We start from the raw sequence: 22,718 nt of genomic DNA on the forward strand, positions 1-22,718 counted from the left end.
GGCAAGTGCCAGCAGGGATAAAGACGCCAAGTCCGTAGGCGCGGTCCGGAGAGTCAGGAATCTGGTGGGCATGTAACACTGTGTCACCTGAGACTTCTTGAAGTTGAGGGAGAAGCCTTGTTTGTGCAGAGAGTGGCAGGTGCTGCTGAGATGATCCAGAGCTTGTTCGGGAGAACAAGCTTTGATCAGCCAATTGTCTAGGCATACGAAAGATGTGAATCCCCCCTCTTTAGATTCGCTACTACCACCGCCATCAACTTGAAGACCCTCAGGGCAGAGGTGAGCCCGAAAGGCAGAACCCGAAACTGAAAGGGAGACCTGCCAATGGCAAACCTCAGGTACTTCCTCTGCTTCGGATGTATAGGCGCATGAAAATAAGCATCCTGAAGATCGAGTGACACCATTGAATACTGGAGGTTAAGGGCCTGGAGGATTTGCAAAGAAGTGACCATCTTGAATCTGTCCTTCCTGAGGAACTTGTTCATGCATCTCAGGCCCAAGATGGGTCGCAGTCCTCTGTCTTTCTTGGGATCCAGAAAGTAGGTGGAGTACCAACCTTGATATTGCTCTGCTACAGGTACCCTTTCAACAGAACCTTTCTCCAGCAGGTAGAGAATCTCTTGCAGAAGGAGCGGGTCTGATTCCCCAAGACACTTGTGTATAGGCACGTCATAGAAGCCATATCATATCATATTATATCCTCAAGAAAGGAAGGCAGTAAGTCTGGGGGGCCACTGGCTGCATCTGAAGTAATGTATAACCATTATTTGTAATACTGGTTTAGGGCCTCATCACGAGTTGGGTGGTATCCCGTTAGCGCGTAGCAACAAGGACGTTCAGACGCCACAAAATGAGTAGCTGTCTGGCTTTTATTCCTGAATGCCCAAAATTAGGTTGTTAGTGGTAAATTGCCTAGCAACTCGAAAACAAGGCATGCAAGTGAGCGTTGCCTCAATGAATGTCACTCCGTCATCCCGGATGGGCAACGAGCTGTGGCACCAAGACCCTGCCGCTGAATACGCTGTTTCTTGGCAGTATTACCGTCGGATCACGGGTTCGGTGCTAAACATTACACCCCATTCCTCATTGGGTCCATTGAACCCAATGGGGAATTTACGGCGCAATTACCAGGCAGTAATACCACCGGTGGGAATTGTGCCGAATATAGGCATTTTACCGGCATGTTTACCCCCCACTCTGAGCTGGGGGAAAACATGCTGGGCTCGAGATTGGACAGAGCAGTAAATGCAGCAGTAACCCCATTACTGCTGCATTTAAGGGCTACCGCCCAACTCGTGATGAGGGCCTCAGTCTGCCTCCCACCAGATTCTTGTGTGACAAGGATTTAAAGTGGTTTTAGTGCTGTGGCTGCACGGACGGGAAAGAAGCAGGGGTTGCTTGGGCAGTTCTACCTCCACACCCTCTTGCACCACGTGGAAATCTTCTCTGACCTCTCTGGGCACTATGTCCTCTAGTTCTCCCAACGGAAGAATAAAAGCGAAAGGACAGACCCCTCCAACTTTGAGGTCATTGGAGCTGACGAATAGCTGCACCAAGAGACTTAGCAGATGCCATGGAAGCTGGGATCTTTTTAAGGCTTTCATTAGCTTTTGTGCAAAAAAGATGAGATCTATCAAAAGGCATGTCTAGTAATCTAGATTACACATCTGATGCAAAACCTGTTTTACGCAGCCACGTAAATCTTCGAGTTACTGTACCTGCAGATCATCCAACACAGGCAGCTAGATTGTCACATGGCTTCTATTCCGTCCTGAACTAAGTTAAGTCCGAGACTATCTTGCTAAGGAGCAAGAAGGATTTTAGGCTTTTAGAGCCATGCTACAGGCAGAAAACACACTTTTATCTAGGACATTAAACTTCTTGTCGTCCCTGTCAGGGGGAATTGTAGAGTAGCCTGCAGCTTTAGATGTAGAGGTAGATGCCTGTACTACCAAACTTTTGGGGGTAGGGTGCCCAGAGAGAAATTCTGGGTCAATTCAAAAGGGAGCTATACTTTCTGGCCAGATCTTTGCACACAGCGGGCATTCTATTTTTTAGGGCTGAATGAAAAGGTAGAACCGGTTCCTTGGGGGAGGGGGGATCCAGGATGTCAGTTAGATAATCCTGCACTATCTCCCTGGCAGGACGACCCCACCCCAAGCACTCTTTACCTTACTCATAACAGATCTATAAACCCCACTAGAGTGAGCATAAGGATCTGGTGTGGCAAACTCAATTTCAGGGAAAATGTCAAGTCCACTAGCCTCCTTTAGGCATGTTGTCAGAACTTCCAGTCTGGCTTCATTGGAAATAAGTTGCTCTGGCACATTTGGGGCACATAAGCATGGCCAAAAGGAGAATCAGAGTAATACTCTTCCTAAAAAATCAACCCCATAGATTTGAAAAGATCTGTCTTCGACAACGGCTTGGAAGCCGTCAATGGGTCGGCAGCAGATGTCGATGGCTTCGACATGAAAGGTGTCTGCATCAAAACCTTCGAGGAGGAGGAAGAAGGAGACAGATGGTTTGACTTGTCTTGAGACGAAGACAGGGTTGATGCCTCTTGAGGGGTAGCCTTCAACGACTCCCTGTCGGCCTTTTGAGGCACGATGGGGTCAGAAGCTTTTTCTGGCTTTTTCATGGGGAAGCCAGATGCCACCTTCAAATACACATCCATCATTTTAATCCAAATCTATTGCCACTATGCTTTAGAAGCCGATTTGTGAGGAAACTTCACTTTCTTCCTGTCGACCCTATGCTCTGTACCAAGACCCCAGAGGCAAATTCTGGGTGGATCTGTGATCAACATTTTCAAAACAGAGTCTGCACACCTCTTGAAACCTATCTTTGGAGTTGACATTCTCAAAGATGTCTAATACGCAGTAAGACATTTGCTGAGGCGATTAAACCATTCAAAGCGTGCTATGCACGGGAAAAACAGAACTGCAGCAACAGGCGCAGTGCCTGCTATTTATACCAATGTCACGTCCAAGTGCGCGGTTGGAGGCTGCGAGGGAACTCGACTCAACGGCGTACTACGCCCTCTGATGTTTGAAAAATGTCCAAAGCTGCAAGCAGGATATCGGTATATCAAACATGAATACGTGGGAGTACACGATTCATTAGAAATTAACATCTTAAAATGTACCTCAATAATTAATTGTGATTCTGATAAGAAGCCATGTTCTCATTTATCATAATTGTAGTATAAAAAACTGCTATTACTAAAAGGACTACCTGTTTGTGTTTTTACACGTATCCCATAATTATGTCTATAACTATATTTAAGACAATTTACAAAAAAGACACAAAACACAAGGGAAGATAACATTTACACCACTCCAACAGTTACTATTCATGAAATATAAACACACGCAAAAATAATATTGCAAAAATGAAAGTTACCACCACTGGAATAAAAAGTCATTATAATATCTTACAGATTTCTGGAAAACAAGCAAAATCATTTCATGTATAATTTATTTGGTTATCAATGCTCTGTACCTTTATTTCAGATGAATATGTATGCCATTCATGGCAACATGATATTTTATAGCTAATAGGACATTTAGCTAAAATCCAACACATAATTTACATACACATTAAACAATTTAAGAGAACAATTCATGTAACAAAATATCTCATTTTAGAATGTTTGTACTGCAATATTCTCAATTCATTATCACTTTTGAACTTAATGCTGTCTCTCTTGAAATGCATGAAAACTAAAAATGATAATTGTTCAAACAATCTTATAATTACCTCTTTCCAATAATGACAGGAAACCAGTAATTGCAATAAATAAATAACAAATATTTCTTATTAAGGAACAATAACCCTGCATACACTGGAAAAGACAGCTATTTTTAAAATGAGCATCAAACTTGTTCTAAAAACAGATTTCATAACACACCACTGACATTAGGCCTCATTATGAGTATGGAGGCAGCCATGCTGCTTTTAGCGGCATGGCTACCCCCATACCGGGTACCGGGTCCGGGTCCCAGGAATGAGGAATTATTGGGCCATTCCGACCTTGGAGGTAATTCCCTTTCCTGGGACCCAGACGCGGTACATCCCCATTCCCATTTGAGCCCCCATAGGGCTCAATAGGAATGGGGAGGATGTTAACAACAGGCCTGTTAATGACGGGCCCATTGTTAGCATCCTGGTCTGCTAGAGGGTCCTGCTAAGGACGCCTGGTTAACCCGCAAGCAGACCTCGTAATAAGGCGGTAGAGGGTTAACGGCACCGGCAGCTCTACCGGCACCGTTAACCCTCTACAGCCTTCCTCGTAATGAGGCCCATTGTGTTGGAGACGCTGCATCTCGTTTACCATAGGACATTCATATTTTGTCTCACAATTAAGTAAGCAAATGCGTTTGTATTATTTAAATAAATATAGATATAAAAGAATCAGCATTATTTGACATCGCACAGAAGAGCTACGCCACGGAGAATCCAATGCTCTGATGGCTGAATCGTTTTCAGGTCTACTGGTGCAATGTAGTTCAAATCTGTTCGAACAGGCTTCTTGTATATCGGACAAGAGTATAAAGAGACATCTTTGGTATCTGGAAAAAGAGGAGACAGAGAATGGATATATAAATGTTGAAATACTTGAAAACATTTCAACCTTGGTTTAAAATCGAAACTAAGATTGCAAGTGAATTAAGAGTGAAAAGTAAAACCTAATTCCAGAAAGGGGTTACTGGTTTTCAAGGTCTTCTTAAGATTTTTCAGAGGTCAAACTCAGAGCTCTAAAGACTGCCCCCTCTTCAGTACTACAGTCAGCCTGCAATGTGCACGTTCTGGTGTAAACCAGAACAACCTGTACCCCCACTAGTTGGTCCGCAGCACATTCCAACACACACACACACACCCACTCCTACCTGCAAGTATTTATCTAGTACACAACCTGATGGTCCTTTTCATCTAAAAGGCTTTTCGATTTTGTCCCCACTATTGCATTATCAGGTGTGTTTTCTTAAATGAAAATTATCTGATTGCAATTTTCTTTAGACCTCTCCAATGCACACCTCCATGGGTACTTAGGAGAGTGTGAATAAAGACATATGACAACTTATAAAATCACACACACTCACTCCTACCTGCAAGTACTTATCTAGTACAAAACCTGATGCGCCTCTTCATCTACAAGGCATTTCGATTTTACCTCCACTATAACATTATCAACAGTCTTTTCCTAAATGAAACTTATCTGATTGTAATTTCCTTTAGACATCTCTAATGTACACATCCCTGAGTACTTAGGAGAGTGTGAATAAAGACATAAAACAACTTATAAAATCCTTCAATAACAATTTCTTTGACACAGATTCCTCGGTTATTATCCCCTTCCCGTCACTGTTCCCCTATAAACAGTGTCACTGCACCTCACTAACTTCCCCTTAATCCATGAAGGGGTCTCATTGTAAGAGCATCCACAGTGCTAAGGTGATTTGGGCATATTATATAGAGTGGAATGTTGAAAGAGAGGCCTGAGTCTGTTGTATCAGTGTCATTGTGTGCCTAGGTGTTGGATGCAATGACATGTCCACTATGTATCCTATGCTGATGTAACCTGCAACTTGAGAAGCTGAATACATCTTCCTGCCAGTTATCCCTGAGACTCTTGCCTGATTGCGTATAATCTGACTTCTACAACAACATATTTTTTAAAGAGGTGACCGGGACTGATATTGAAAATGCTTAGAGTGTCATCGACAACTGAAAATAGGATATGTGATGGCAGTATTTGTTGGTGCAGATATCTGCCTTGCACTTTGTCATATTTATGCTAGATAACAGCAACAACGACCAGGTGGCTTCTTCTTGAGGCCATTGGGTTGATTTTGACAATCACATCATTCAGGTAAGTAGATGATGGGGACACAAACAGCAGGCATCCAATCCCTTGCCCTAGATAGTTAGCTCCAACTGCCTCAACTGAGGGACAGGGAACACAGGCATAGAGGATAGACCCAACCTTTCATAGAACCACTCACACAGACATGCACTGAGTATTCCATTTATCTTAGCAGAAGAAGAACATAACAAAAGGACATATAATACAATGGGCCTAATTACAAGTTTGGAGGTAGCCAGGGTGCTAATAGCGCCATGGCTGCCTCCAAACTCGGGTCCGGGTTCCTTGAATGATGAATTACCTTGTCATTCCAACCTTGGAGGACCCGGTAATTCCTCATTCAAAAAACCCATCCCCATTCCCATTCGAGCCCCGTTAGGGCTCAATGGGAATGGGGAGGGAGGTAATAACGGGCCCGTTAATAACAGGCCCGTTATTAACTCCCTGGTCCCCATGCGGGACCCGCAAAGGACGTCTGGTCTGACCAGGTGAAAGGGTCGACTGCAATTGATTTGAATACAATACTTTCAGTCAAAAGGACACCAGGTTTCTTTCCATGTACCAAATGCAAGGCGTGTCGTTTTGGATTGAAAACAACAAAATATAACCATTCAAGAACAACTAAAGAAGTTTTGATAAAAAAATAAATCAAATGTTTTACACCATTTGCTATCTACGTGATCACTTGCCAGTGCAACTTACGGTACATTGGAAGTACAAAACTGGAAGTAAGATTGCGTATCCTACAACATTTACGGGCAATCAAAAATAAGGACATGAATTACCCATTAGCAAAACAATTTGAGGATAAACACCATGGAAATGCCTTTTCTTTCAGATATTTTGTAATCGATACAGTTGACCTACACCCAAGAGGAGGTGACAGATTTAGAAGATTAAGACAATTAGAATCACGCTATATTGTGGATTATAATACAAAAACCCAGATGGGTCACAATCGAGATGAAGAACTGCATGTATTCATAGGAGACTAACTGTGCTGTGAACCAACCAGTATTCATCTGCTACTCGATGAGCATCTTTTGGCTTATTTTGAGTGGAATTATTCTAAAGCTTATTATTATTATCTTTTGCTTTAGGAGCTTTTCTGTTCTGTTGTTCTGATATACTGAATTTAAGTGGTTGTAGGTGAAAGGGTCGACTGCAATTGATTCGAATACAATACTTTCAGTCAAAAGGACCGAAAAAAAAGATTGAATTTTTTTGGGGGGGGTCCTCCCCAACCCCTGTTTTTAGTGTAAAAAACACTTTTTTTCCTATACGGAAACCAAAAAAATAAAAATACATTTAAAAAAAAGGCATTCAACCTTTTTTTTCGGTCCTTTTGTTTCAAATCTATTGTAATTCGAAACAATGCATTTGACCCTTTGACTGGACACCAATCGAAGTCACTCTCTCTTACCATCTTCAAATAAGGATTCTCTTCCCCCATTTTTCTAAAAGAGTCTACAAAAGCCTGGCATCCAATCGCTATCCTGTGTGAGTACATACATCTATTTTATAACTGTGACATTCATATGGTTTTGTAGGATTGTCTTGCACTTTTTAATATTAGTATTATCCGTGTGTCTGTATTTTTTGTAATTTCACTGATTAGCTTTTTCACACATTGCACTTTATATAATTGCTTGTTATTTCATTATTATATGAATAGCATTTTAACATGTAGCTTTTAGAGAGTAGAGGAGTTAAACGGTTTTAGTGAGGCATGAACTCAGGGTTTTAACATCATAATTAAATTAATTATGGGGGTGACGAGCAGGTTTATATTTGTAGGCACTTCAGCAGATTGTAATACAGCACTTTTAGTATTTTACAGATAACTGATAGTATTATTAATCGTTATGACAAGTTATCAAGTGTCATTTCCTGCTTGAAATCCACCATTTATTATCTAGTATTTGAATTGTTGTTGGATACAAGATTAGCACTTTGCACTTTATTTGGCACACTTTGTGCATATTCAGAATAATACCATTATGCAACTCGGTAGATTATCTGACAAACTTCTTTATTGATCAAGCGAAAATCGCAAATGGATTTTAAAATGAGCGCTTACAGAAATGCCACGTACTATACTAGTTTCCGAATACCAGCACTTTGCACTTTAAATACTAATTATGCACTTTATGCATCGCACTTTTTCCAGTCAAGTTGAGCGGATTAGATTCAATATATGACATTATTCATTGATAGATTCGATTGTATGCCCACATAAACCGCCCAGTCATACCATCTGGAACATTGGTACTAATGAGATCAAAGCATCACATCATGTATAACATCAATGCAACTAAATGTTCTAAGAGATCAAGTAGTGCAGTAAGACAGCTCAGAAGCACCATGCACTTGTCACCTTTTATATATAATTTATTGACTAGGCTCTGCACCCCATTAGGGAGGATTTTTTATCCAACTGGAATTGTGTATACAATTATGTATGTATTTAACAAATTGCTCCCTTAACCCACTTGGGGGAACGCTTTTCTATTTTCTCTCTTCTTAGTTGCTATGATACAAATACGCACATTTGGGAATACATAGTGGTAGTATACAAACATATTATAGTGTTGAAAGAATTGCGGCAAATATTTGTAGCGTTTCATATTGGATAGCCTTTTGCATTTACCAGGAGGCATTTATCAATGATTCTTATATGTTCCTTACCATTTAAATCGGAATGGACCACTCTTCCCCATTTAAAATAAAATAAAATATTATGCCACTTTAAAAATATTATGCCATGTTACAATATCCATTTCTTTTAAATTAACAAATGCTTATTAGAAGAAATCTAGTATTTCTATGTATTATATTCTAATGTGCTTTTTAGCAATCATGAAATGCATGTTTGTCAAATACATTGATCTCTTTTTGCACTATGTTCCAAGATGGCAATTATGTGGTCTGAAAAGGCAGTAGCTTTCTCCAACACAACATAAAAGCAGGACTACATACCTTTTCACCACATAAATACTCAAGTCCTCTCTCTATTATCTTAGACCCCACGAAACCCACAAGGGTGAAACGCGTTGTCATTTGCTTTGCATTTTCTGCTGCCCTCCTGTCCATGGATATATGAAAAATAAATGACTGTTTTGCAGCAGATTTTCCCATCTGGGATTTGCCTTGGTGTCAACTTTCATTGCCTGAGTGCTGCTGCTATTTTTGGACTGTCAGTCAGCCCGCCGTACTTATACATATATATATATATTCAGTGGAAAAAAACTTTGTCAAAGTAATGTTATGGTTAAGTTGCACTAATAAAAACCTGTGGAAAAAATGTTGTTAAAGGGATGTTATGGTTACAAGTAAAACCTAAAAAACCCTTGAAATTGGCCAGTTATGGTAAGCTAAGCAACAATAACTTGCGCCACCACGGTGCACTGCTAAGACTAACACCCAGGACATCAACTATCCTGGGTGTTAGTCTTATGTTTTACAGTTTTTCACTGAATTTCGTAGGTTTTTATTCACGCAACTTAACCATAATGTCTCTTTACCAGTTCACCCTTAATTTGCTACAAGTTCCTTATATTATACTCACCCGCAATGTAGCAGCTCCAGAGACAGCGGACAGTTTGAAAGTCCGCGGAGATCAGGTAGCATTCACAAAGCCCAGAAGCACAGGGGAGAACAAAAAATGCCCTACCCTTCAACCAACAAACACATATTCATAAAACAACATTACTTATAGTTACTAGGCCCAAATATACATTTTTGTACAAAATCATAATTTGAAATGTACACATTATGTTTTATTTAGCTCATAATATAATGCAGTGCACCAAACCATAGTTGTACACCTCACAGTATCACTTCTTACAATTCTTCATACAGACTCACATACACCAGGCACTCATTCCAAAACAACCTCTTATGAAATAGTAAGTATACTGTATTTATTTTGGTATTATTACCATTAATTATATACATATTTCTTGCAAGCGAAAAGCACTATTCTTTTATTTTCACAGAAATGGCAAACTCACTTGAGTGGTTGGAAGAAAACACCCCAAAAGAAGAAATGAGTGTTGATAATGTGGTAAAAATGCAAGTTCAGCACAGTAAGAAGGTGCAAACCTATCAGCTGAGGGAAAAGCCCACTAAAAGGGGAAGGGGCTTTGTTGATAGCCACACAGTTCTATGGACTAGGCTGGAAAATGCCCTAAATAATTGTGTTTCAAGCAAATAACTCATAGGCAATAAAGTTTGGGTTACAGGTAAGTATACAGGCTTAACATTAGGTTGAGGCTCTGTAAACAGGTCTAAGAGCATGCTTTTCACTAGAAACGATTCCACATTTTATTAACTTGCTTAATAGCCGCAGTGGAAGGCAGTACATTACAAACTACATGTTCCCAGGATCATAAGACAAGAACTGAACAGCTATTGATACTTTCGAGGTCAGGAAGCAAAGCTTGTGGGTGCTGGGGAAAGGCAGTGAATGCACAATCATTTTATAATTTGGCATATGAGTTTGTGAAGCTGGTCTACTGACGGTTTCAAAATTCCCAATGGCGGTTTTAAATTTCCCCTAAGGACATCTCAGCCTGCGAAGTGGTTTGAAGAGTTCTTAAAATGCAACATTAAAGCGGTAGCTTGTCAATGGTTCAAGGCTCTTGAAGTGTCATGATCGGTTGTATTACCATGAGAAACGGATGGAGATGAACAGTGGCAGATGAATAAAGATATGCTGGTCATCTCAAACATCTCAATGTTATGGCATTATGATGTGCGAATTGTGGTTTGGGCTGTGACGTCAGAGAGGCGGTCGACGGTTGTGTGGCAAGGTTGCGGGACCCAATCATTTCAGGATAATGTATGTGCCACTATAGGGGAATGATGTAGTTCGGTCAATCAGCTTCACATGGAGGACTAAGATAATGTTGCAATATGCTTTGATGCTAATTAGTTTGTATGATTATAAAAGCTTTTATTCTAGGGGCGTATCTTTGACAGCGCCTTTCATGCAGTTCTGTTCCATGTTCCGCTCTCTGTAGGGGTTTTGCTTTCCCAGCTGTGACTGGGCCCAGAATACATTGTGTTACTGCTAGCCCGGTTTACACTCCTTTTTGGATTACTTTTGTAATTTTGTATTGGTGAGTTTGGAGGCAACCCGCTGTACAATAACATCTCTAATGGTAAACAATACATCTTTTAATACAAACAAATAATGTAGTTTATACAGTACTCAGGCAAATAATAATTTCTTCTCTTTTTATAGCACATACTTCACATGAAGAAAAAACACCCCAATTTAATTATGGGCAATCCCAAGAATCACGAAGGCAATATTTGTCCCAACTGTACACAATGAAATCATGATCTTGTCTGCAAAATTGGATGAACTTAGTACTGACTTTAAGAAACTTTTAAATCATGTTAAAAATCATGTTATTAGAAATGTTGATTATCACTGTCCTTCGTGTCGGTCCCCCTTAACCCCGGCATTCACCCACAACAAATTTCCAAAATATAAATGAAAGAAGCTCTGATGAAACTTCACTCCCTGCCTCCCCTGATGATCGTTGTATAGAAATTCCAAATCCTCTCATTTATGCTTCCCATTCCGACAGCCCGTCCCTTTCATAAATACATTTATTTTTTATGCTATAAATATCTTGTATATTGTTCTTACATATTTTTTTTTTTTTTTTAAAACCCCAATTAATAGTCTGCAGATTATACGATGTCCGGTTACGCAAAAGGGTATGTGCGGACATTGTGCCGTGTCCGGGCATGTCCATTCTCCCATTATGCACTTTTAATTAGTCCGCGGTAAGCGTGCCCGGTTGCGGACATCCATGCGCACGTAGTGTGACTCCTGCCCGAGGGGTTCCCCTCTGCGGACATGCGGGGACGTCATCATGTGACCGCACCTCTGCGGTGTGACAGCCTGTCCGTGAAAAGACTCTGTCACCGCAGAAAGTTTCAAACTGCATTGTCTGCCAATCTAGGATGTTTCAAGTTGAAAGTTTAACCTTCCAGAGCTCCTCGAGCCATTCTTAGTTCATCTGGCAACTTTTTACAACTTTCCAAGGCCCATTTATGACTCGGTAGTCCACGGACAGTCGCGTGGTCTGCAGATAGTTCCTCTGAAGGGACCCACCCATTACTTTTAGTCATTCTCAATCTGGCACTCCAGGAGAGAGCATCTTAGAGAAACTGCTTTGGCAAACCAACTGCAATCAGCATCAATAGCTTCAGTCAGGGCCATTCCTCCTCCCCAGCCACAACCACCACCAGAACAACCATCTGGAGGGCTGGGACTGGGAACAGACGCGGAGATGCAGAAGAGGATGAAGAAGAAGAGCAAGATGAGGAAGAGGAAGTGCCTACCTCCAGCGCGCTCAGTGAGTCATGGGTGTGGCGGATTTTCACCACCGTTGGTGGTGTATGGAAGGCTCAGGCAGTCAAGGTGAGATGTACTGAGTGTGGGGTCGTCCTCAGTTGTGGAAAATCTGGGCTGTGTTCCTTTCTCAGGGAGAAGCAGGTTGATGGCCTCTACTCTATGTTCCTGGACCACTCCTGCCACCACACAGGCTACTCATGTGGGGCAGAGGATCCCGGCTGCCGCCTCACAGGCCATATAGAACGCTGTTGAATATGAGGTAGTGGGATCAATATAGATTCCTGTGCAGCAAATGCCCCACTCCCGACTGCTGGCTTTTTGCAGTGCTGGTTGCTTTAGGGCTTGGATCACACCCATACAGGAAGCTCTGCATAAATTGGACTTGCTGGCACCCTTGAGGCGTTTAAGCCCGCGAGGAGTAAAAGGGCACAAGCAAACTGTTGAGCTGTTGGGCGTGTGGTCGGGTGTAAACACTCATGGATTGTGCCCCCTTTGCCCAGCTGCCTCTGCATAATTAGCTGTTGCGATTTCATGATAATCTGGATGGATTGATCTGGAAGTAAGCGCATAATTGTTTTCAATACATAGGACTGCCTGGTTAGGGGGGAGAGTCAGACTAAGGTAGCTCTTTGATCTGTCAGGCATGCCTAACACAGGAGGTTTCCTTTATTTAACATTGGCTAATTGTGGATGCCGCTGTCTATTGGACTTTGGAGAGAATTCCATAGCTTGATTATTTTCCGTAATTTGATTTGTATGAACTTCCTTTCTTTGTTTAATTTTGAGATAACACTTTCTGCTTCACAGAATTGTTATTATTACTTGATTGTGATGGACTTGTAATTTTACTGTATCTGGATATAGTGCTATTATATTTTACAGGTCACTAATATATTTATAGCTGCCCCTAATTATTTTATAACTATTTTCTCGGCCCAATAGGGGCTGCGAAGAATTCTCTCCTGCTAATTTTGATACAGATTTAAACTGTTTTTATCTTTTGGCTAAATCAAAAAGATCGTTTTAAGTATTATCCTTCGTATGTGGCACTTTGCACTTTAACTTTGTGCTTATCCCTGCTTATAGGGATATTTGATAGTACTGCAACATTTTAACAATGAAGCATCGGAGGCTGCGAGGTGGGTCCTCTGCTCTGGTGATCATAAGGGTTTCCTCTTCGTCAACATTTAGACTGGGGAGAGAGAGGACGCCAATTGTACTGCTGCTTACATATTATACTGTAAGTAATTATAATGCAAGTACAAGCGATTTCCTTCTGCCTCCGCTCCGAATATATCTGAATCTTTGTTTCCTTCCCTGTGATTAGCAACATGGGGCCCAGTTAGCGCTACCATAATTTAAGATCTAAGAAGGGCAAGAAAAACACACCTACCCAGAAAGTTAAACAGGGGGCTTTAGAGTTGGGCATGGAAAAATGTAAAAAGGGTAGAGGAAACAAAGAAACTAGCCATATAACACAAGAAAAACATTTACTAGACCAACCTAAAATACTGAGGTTTCTAACTATAAAAGAAAAACTACAGGAACCACAGATAACAGACATACAACCTCCCCCTATTAATAGTTTGATGATTGACAATAAGTCGCTGTTGAATCTTGTGCAGAATTTTAGACGTCAATCTATGGGGGCACGAATGGATCGGGACATTTCCTCTGTTGAAGAAGCAAATATGAATAATGACATAGGAATTAATTTGTCAGCCACACCTGATATGGGAAAATATGCACAGGCTGACGTTGTATGTAACGAGGGGGAAGAGTCTTGGAATGAAACAGGAAATGCTATTGATAATACACCAAATCCGGAATTGGGTAGTAGAGGGGATAACTCTCTCAATGTGGGAGAAAAATTTGATGCCCTGACAACTATGATGGATGTCTTATTGGATATTTGTACAAAGTTGTTAAAGGAACAAAATGACATCAAATCCGTGGTACACCAGCCCATTGATAATACTAAAGCATTCTGTATTATGATAGAGGAAAACAGGGAAAAAGACCAGAACAGCAAAAAAAATGATTATAATAATGGTAATGTAGTCATGGGTGATCTGAGTGAACTGTGTTTGGCTGCTGAGAAAGAGAATGAGAAATGTGAGGCGCAGGTGAAAGAACACACCAGAGAGATACCTTCCTTAGTGGGGATGTCGGTAGAGGTAATGAATGATTGTGACAGTGTGACTGAAATGACCGTTTCCCATGGTGCTATGAGAAGAACCAGGCGCAAACGTAAAAATAAAAAAACTACCCAGTGTCGGGTGGCTATGGCTAAAGTTAAGACGCATAAGTGTGCAAAAAGGAATACCATGGCACTAGCAGCTATTGCTCCATTAGATTCCGAATGTGTGGAAGTTGGAATCCGTTTTGAAATTATTGAATGTCAGAAGAAATTGGAGAAAGGGAAAATTGCCATGAGTAAAGGGCGGGTATAGAAAAATGGTTGAGGGATAAAGACCAGGTTCCCGAAGTAATTGAATCTTGAATCAGTTGGAGAAGAGCCATTGGGAAATTAAACACAATATGTAAATAAAATGGCCATGTCTTTTACCAATAAAGAAAGAGAGACGTATATCAAGTAAATGGAACGGTTGGCAATTAGTGGAAATTCAAGAATCAGTGTGAGTAAATATATTGGTAACAAGGAGGTAACAAAAAATTATCTGGGGAAAAGAATCAAGATTATAGAAAAAGCGTCCTCTGATGAAAGTCCCTTTATGAACAGGGCCTGGATACTGAATAAATTGTCAAATATTCCGCAGCTGTATAACATCAATTCAGGGGATATTGATACGGTTATATTGCCAAAATTTGGGAGTTGGGAAAATTGGGCAATTGCCCAATTTAGATCTGCAGTTCTGGTGGATTTGATCTGTGAACACTCTAAAAGGGTTTGGGGAAAGGAATTTGAGATTGTAATCTGCCATACCACGGTCAACCCAGACCGGATGGAGGAAAATATGGAGCTTGGGGGTACCAAAAAACAAGAAGGGACACAGGGAGTAATCAAAAGGAAGTACGGTCATTAGAGTGTAACTCTCTACCAGACAACTGACATAAGGTATGTGGAAAGGAAATGACCCTACTGTCTTGGAATAGTAGGGGGTTTAACCTACTCCATATAGATAGAAATCCAACTTTTGTTAGTTAGTGACATATTTGCCCTCCAAGAAACATGGGTGTGTGGGGAAATGTTATTGGAAGGGTATAACATATGGAATAAAGCCGCTATTAGAGGGGAAACAGGCTGGCTGATTCGAGGTCTGTGTATTGGGGTGAAAAATCACATCCCATGCAGGACCTTCGACCATTATGGGAATTCCCCATTTGTTATGTGTGCAGTTATAGATAATGTGAGCCAATTCAGCTAAATGCTGCTTATCAACATATACTCCCATCCGGGGGGGGGGGGGGGAATAAGTCTGAGATAGGATATAATATTAATAGCACTATTTAATATTTAAGGATGGTTATTAGAATCTCCTGACTCTGAAATCTGCATAGTAGGAGATTTCAATGCTTACTGTGACAAAGAGATGGAACTATGGAATGATACGCTTGGCACTATGCCGGTTGAAATACGGAGCTGTGGTTTGGATGGGAAAAAAAAATCACCAAATCGCATATGGGGCATAATGTCATGATGCCTACCCCCGGAGCATCAGGCCAGGCCCAGCACCCCCGGAAGCAGGCATCATGCCCTCGGGTAAAAGCCCAGCGGCCCCTTATAGGGACTCTTTGGACTCAGTCCTGGCGCCTTTGGCGCCAGGCTCATGTTGGACATCAGTCCTGGCACCATAGGCGTCAGGCTCATAAAGGGAGGTGTTTTGTGCACTTACCTGATGCAGACCATGCTGCACGCTTCAGGCCTCCCTGAGACCTGAAAGGGACTATTTTTTCATAGGGACTATTTTTTCACTCGGGCGTGGCCAGGGAAGTTGGGGAAGGATACATACCTGGGACTTCTTTGGAGGCTATTTAAGCCACGCCCAGACAGCAGCTCATGCTTCGCGTTGTTCTGCTTCCTGCAGCTTAACGCTCACCGTGTCTGCTCCTGCTCCTGGACTACAGCCACGCCCTTCTTGAACCTGGAAGACCTGCAAGGAAGTAAGAGAAGAGAAAGGTGAAAACCAAGGATTATTTCAAGCTTCTTACCTGCATCCGGAATCTTCTCGCCAGCATCACTGAAGGAAGACTTCAATTTAAAAGCATCGTGTTGCTCGCTGCAGCGCCACGCTTCACTCACCTGTCCTGTCCTCGAGACATCTCCCGGCTCCAACCCGGCTGTCAGCATCGGACGCCACATCTCTGCACCTAGGGGAGAGAGGAAGAAACAAAAGGTGAGCAGAAGGACACACAGAAGGAAAGCCTGATTAACAGCCATAATACTTACCAGCTTTTCTTCCACATTTCAGGTCGGCGCCGCCCCGTTGGCAGGTACCGTACCCCGGCCCCTATGGGGAAAGGACTAGAGACATTTCAGAGGAATGATAAGGACCCCTCGACGCATCGCCTTCATTCTGCACCTGAAATAAAGGACAGATCACAGGTGAGAAAGACAGCATAAAGGGGGCCTCACTTGAACTTTGAACTTTCATACTTACGGCGCATCGCTCAGGAAAGTCAAGTGGATTTTGCCAGCGCCATTCTGAAAACCAGTGAAGTAACTGGACGAACGCACGCCCCTGCACCAGAAGCAGGATGGAGAGTTCAACCTCCCAAACCATAAGGTGAGCTTAAACCGGGTTTGGAGGAATAGAGAGGAACGGAAGGGGGAAGGGGGTAGCTAGCACACCATTCTGCAGACTGTTAATCCCCTTTCTCATCTGCAGAAGGATATTCCTACGGGCCAAGGAAGCACGATTTGGAGGTCCTGTCCAATCGGTGTTCCGGGTCCTGCGCATCACGCTAGAAGAGGCCGCAGTAATCCAGACTAGATCAGCGCCCCCGTGGGAACCAGGTGAGCGTTACACATAATTGCTGAAATTATTGTCTAATAGGGGATTGGAGTATCTGGAACCAAATAAGGGGGCAAGTACTGGGGAAACCTGGAAAAATTGGAAGGTTGGCTATCGCCTTGACTATATGTTTGTTAGCAAAAGGTTAAGTAAGTCTATGAGTTCTTTTGAACATGTATCTACTCTTCTTAGTGACCATAAAGTATTGAAGGAGAAATGTGTTAATTGCCCATTAAAGTGTTGGGAGGGAGGAAAGGAGATGAACATACAAGTTATGGAGGGAGGAAATAGGATCATGTGGTCTGATAAAAATTTAGATACATTTAATAGGCTGTTTGATAGAATTACTCTTGATGGCCAGGAGATAGCCCTTAATGGTTTCAAGATGATCAGAAACCTGTTGAGTCTGATACAAAAAGTTAATGGCAAGCTGGATGTTAAAACCAAACAAGGAAAAAGTCATAGGAATAAATTTGACTATCAGATCCAGGAAAGAAAAATAGAAATGAAGAAGGAAATGAAGAAGCTTAAAGAGTCACATGATTTAGACGATGACGAGAGGAGAATTGGATCTAGTAATATTATGACACTTTATAAAAATTGGCTTAAAGATTACAAATATAAAAATAATAATGCAAACTGCCGGTGCATGTGCAAGTGATGTAAAACTCATGTTGGTACTTGTGTCGTCAATTTTTGTTAGAGGATGAAAACAGAGAAAATAACGATGTGGGACAGGATGCATGGATGCATTATATCACTAACCTCTTCTTTAAACAAAGTCGTATCATAGAACCATCTATAAATAGTCAGGCCTATGGGAAACAGATATTCTCTCTCTTGGATATTTTACAAATAATTACAAAAATGAAATCATCACGAGCCCCTGGCCTGGATGGGCTGGCCAATATCATAATTAAACAAAACCCCCAAAACCGGTAGTGCTCCTATTACAACCTTTTACTGGAATATGGGAAAAAGGAATTATCCCGATAGTTGGAAGAAAGCAATAGTCGTACCTATTTGTAAAAAAGGGGATAGAAAATCCACAATAATTATCGATTGCTTGCCATGGCTGATAGTAGTTGTAAAATTTTCTGTTCCCTGCTAGTGGGTAGTATTAATAAATGGATCAAAGATGAGGAATTGCTATCTACCCAACAAACGGGTTTCAGAAAAGACCACAGCACCTTGGATAATCTGACCATGTTGAACCATATTATTGCAGATACAAAGGATAAAAATGGGGTAAGACTTTATGTGTGTTTTATCGATTACTCCAAAGCTTTTGATTGTGTCGATAGGGATATCTTGTGGAAAATACTGAATGGGAAAACAATTTGACCTAGAATTTTACACTTTTTAAAAGAAATGTATAAGAATACTACGGTATCTATTTGCCTAGGAAAAGGGGGGGAAATATCTCCAGAGATTAGAACGAATACTGGTCTTAAACAGGGCTGTGTAACCTCGCCCATATTATACAATTTGTATGTGTCGAACCTATGGGACAGATTTGCCATCATGAATAGCTTCCCACCCAAGGTAGGTTGTAAAGCTATATGTGGTTTGATGTATGCGGACGATACCATTTTGATGGACAAAACTCCTGTGGGTTTACAAAGGTTGTTGGACGAATTGTATCTCTATTCAGAGGAAAATAATTTGAATATCAATATAAATAAAATTAAGATCATGATATTTGGAGCAACCAAAAAAGAGAAAAGAAAATTGGACTCTAGATGGCATATACATTCAGTAATATTGGAGGTGGTGGAGGCCTACCTACCCTTATTTGGGGATTCCAATTATGAGTAATCCACGAAGGAATTGTTTTCAGGAAATGGTAGAAACCAAAATATTAAAAAAAATGGAATGTCATATGAAAATATATGTACAGTAAAGGTGGACACTCTATAGAAGGTTTCCTAGAGGTATACAAAAGTTGTATAATACCTGGAGTATTGTATGCCTTGGAAACAGTGGAGGGAAAATATCTGACTCATTTAGATAAATTAGAAGGGAAACTTTGGAGACCTGTATTAGGCCCCCGTGGAGCTGTACCTATAGAGGTGATAAGATGTGAGCTGGGGCTAATCCCCTTGGCGATCTTATGGAAAATAGGATGCTGTAAATTATATTTCAGGATAGTGATGGGGGAGGGGAGGAATGGAGTCTATTGAGACTCATTGATAAACATAGAAGTGGGTATGGGAAAATAAATACCTATATGTTAAGCCTACAAGATACTGTACTCTCCTTCCTCGAAGATCTAGGCCTGAAAGTGCCAAGGGAGAGAGAAGAGGCTACTATATTACTTAGAAACCTAAAGAAAAAATATATCACTTGGGATCTGGGGGAAAATCAGTCTTACCTGTATACTAAGAGAAGTTATGCTGCCTATGCTCTACAGGGACTTAAACCTGCCACACTGAGAGAATATTTATTAAAAACAGGTAATAGAGTAATGAGGAGATTTATTATGCAATAACGCTTGAATATCCTTCTTGTAAAGAATATACTGGTACTTGGATGAATTTCCCCCGAGCAGAAAGATTATGTAGGTACTGTAAAACCGAGGTAGAAACCATAAGACACATTCTCACCATGTGTAGTGATTTACAGGAATGGTACTATAAAGGATATGGAAATTTGTTGAGCGATTTGAGAATGATAATATCGGACCGGTTTTGGTCAACTATCTTTGAGGGGGAGATTAAGGTATACATTGGGGTAGCTTTTTATATTCGGAAGAGAGCAATTCTTTAGGGGATAATAATTTTGCAATGTATTTTATGATAAGAATTATATTGATGGTATATTTTGCTTAACCTGACTGGTATTTTATGAATTCTATTATGACTATAAAAAAGCATATAGATATATCCGGAATAGTATGCTCTTTGTTGATGAATTGTTGTGATTTGAAATCTGATATTAATATTGTAAGTATAGAATTATAATCAAAATGTAATTATACTATTAAAGGAAAGGGATTTGTAATTGTATTTTATTATATTTTGGTTTCTTAATGTTGTATGATAATGATTTGCAATAGTTTATGCTATAGTGTATAAGGTTTTTATTAACCAAATTGCACTTTAAACTAATAACAAAACAAACAAATAGCAACACAGTGTGTAACTTCTTTGTAAAAGAAAGAAAAAGCAGATGCAAAACATTTGTATAACATTTTTAAATGCCACTTAGTGTGTGCAAGTTTATCTTGGAAGTACATGCTTACTTGCTAACATGACGCATTCCAGAATGTAAGTGCTTATCCAGTCCTAGTTTTTTCTCTGCATTCTGGGACTTGCAGGCCAAATTTTCTAATGCAAAAAGTGCAACTACAACTCGCAGAATGCAAAGAAATAAAAGAAGTCTTGAAATGCACATACCTATTGGAATGGATCATGCTGGCAAGTATGCATGCACTGCCAACATAGTAAACTTCCACGCACTAAGTGCCAAATAAAAATGTTCTACAAATCATTAACATCTGCTTTTCTTTTCCAGAAAAGTTACACATAGTGCTGCTATAAATGCACATATGCATTTTTTTTTACTTTCATGAAAAATGCTCCTAAAAAGAAACATTTTTAAACAGTCAGCATTTTCCATTTTCATTGCATATAAATGTCATACTTTGCAACCTAACTCAGGACATCCCTTACACTGCCACCATTTCCACCTGCTCACATATAGGTGTATACCGCCAAGGTATCTATATACAACACTTCACCTTACATATAAAGTACTCTTCTTTACCAACCTCTACTATAAAACACCAAACACTGCTGCAACAACAATCAGCCATTGCATCACCACAGTTTCCTTATTCTTTAAAAACACTGCAACACATTAGCAATACATTACACCACAAACACAGCACTTCTTTTATTTAAATCAGCAGCACAAAAATAACCTAGATATGCACCTGCTCACAGCCATTTTTGCCCTGTGCCAAAGAGCACTACTCATGCTCCAATTGTTTTAACAACATAGTTAAAACACGTTTAGTGCACCACCCATAACACAACTTCATTAACTCTTTTTCCAAACAACTCCTCCTGCCTTCATAAATAATAACCTTGCTTACTAAAAGTATCTCACCATTACCACATATACCCACTAACTTTATTTTCCAATTACAGGAAAGAAGAAGATTGCTGACGACAGCTACTGATTAAAAGAGCACTCTTCACATCCTACAAAGTAAGTACATTAATATAGCATGTATATCTCTCAAATTGTAACAATGTACTTTCACTAAATATTAGCCTAGCGTATTATTTTCGATCAACAACATTTATTTTACTCTTACTCATTATATTGCAACATTCACACTCTTTCTATTCCCATCTAAATACCACCACCATACCACCCACTGTTTTCCTCAAAACCTCATAATGTCCCTACCTATTCATTCACACCACAACTCCCTTACACACTAACCCAAGGCCATCACACCTGTACAGAATCTTACTATTATGACCTTCCCAACCACACCTATCATCCCACTACACAATCACACAGCATTCTATTCATCTCTACAATCACACCCACACACCCCTGCATAATACATGCATATACATTTCAAACCCAACTTAATTTTTTTCCCCAACAGACAGAGCAGTGCCTACTAAAAAGCAACTGCATAAAAAGCAACTGAATAGAAAACAGAGAAGAAAATTGAGTAGTTAAGAACAAAAGCAAGCCATATAGTAATCCACCTGTAAAACAATGTATAGAAAACAGTAAAACAAAACAGCTAGTAACCTCACTCAACAAAACTAAATCAGCCACCACTAGAACAGTAAAAAAACATGTTAAAACAAAAGCAGACCTACTAATGAACCTACCACTACACCACTATACCAACTACCAATGCTAATTTAGCCACGGTAAAGCATTCCAAATCATTTATTTTACAAAAAATGTTGCAATGTAGAGTTCTTCACAATCTTATAAAGACAGATAAAAAGTCACAATCTACCCTTAACAACCACCACAGAAGACTAATCCTCGAAGCTCTAGTTGACAGCGCATTTCTACTAAAGAGAAAGTTGTTTATATTGATTTTAAACAGAATGAAACCACTAACTATATTAATTAATACATGACAAAAAGTACCTCTAAACATGAGCAATTTCAATATAGATACCTTTTCAAACTTATGTGAAGGTGAATGGATTCACACAGCAGCATCGAACCATATTTCAATTAAGAGGCTTATAAACAAGAACAACAAAAAACAATTGCCATAGACAGTAATGGCCGAGGGTGAGAATCGTAGGAGACACCATTATGGCAAAATAAACCCTTATAGAAAAAACCTCCCCAACAAACTTTCAAACAAATGTTCCTTTAACCCACAAAAACAGTCCAGTGTACAAATGGACATGCAGCTCAATATGTAACGTACGCCAACAATCCTTCAAATCTTTATGACAATTACTCAATCACTATGTGAAACTACAAGCCAAAATGCAAATGA

General features: G+C 40.3%; 1 protein-coding gene across 1 annotated transcript in view; it reads right to left on the reverse strand.

Annotated features, from left to right (window-relative positions):
* Window positions 1-3,463: 3,463 nt before the first annotated feature.
* The window catches only part of DNAH5 (dynein axonemal heavy chain 5), a 4,235,244-nt gene continuing 4,215,989 nt past the window's right edge, over window positions 3,464-22,718 (reverse strand). Inside the window, exon 79 of the mRNA XM_069613779.1 lies at window positions 3,464-4,574. Coding sequence (XP_069469880.1) covers window positions 4,423-4,574 — 152 coding nt within the window. The 3' untranslated portion in view covers window positions 3,464-4,422. The remainder of the gene's footprint in view (window positions 4,575-22,718) is intronic.

Source organism: Ambystoma mexicanum, chromosome 5p, assembly GCF_040938575.1.
Source record: "Ambystoma mexicanum isolate Mex_15411 chromosome 5p, UKY_AmexF1_1, whole genome shotgun sequence".
In the NCBI taxonomy this organism is placed as follows: domain Eukaryota; kingdom Metazoa; phylum Chordata; class Amphibia; order Caudata; family Ambystomatidae; genus Ambystoma; species Ambystoma mexicanum.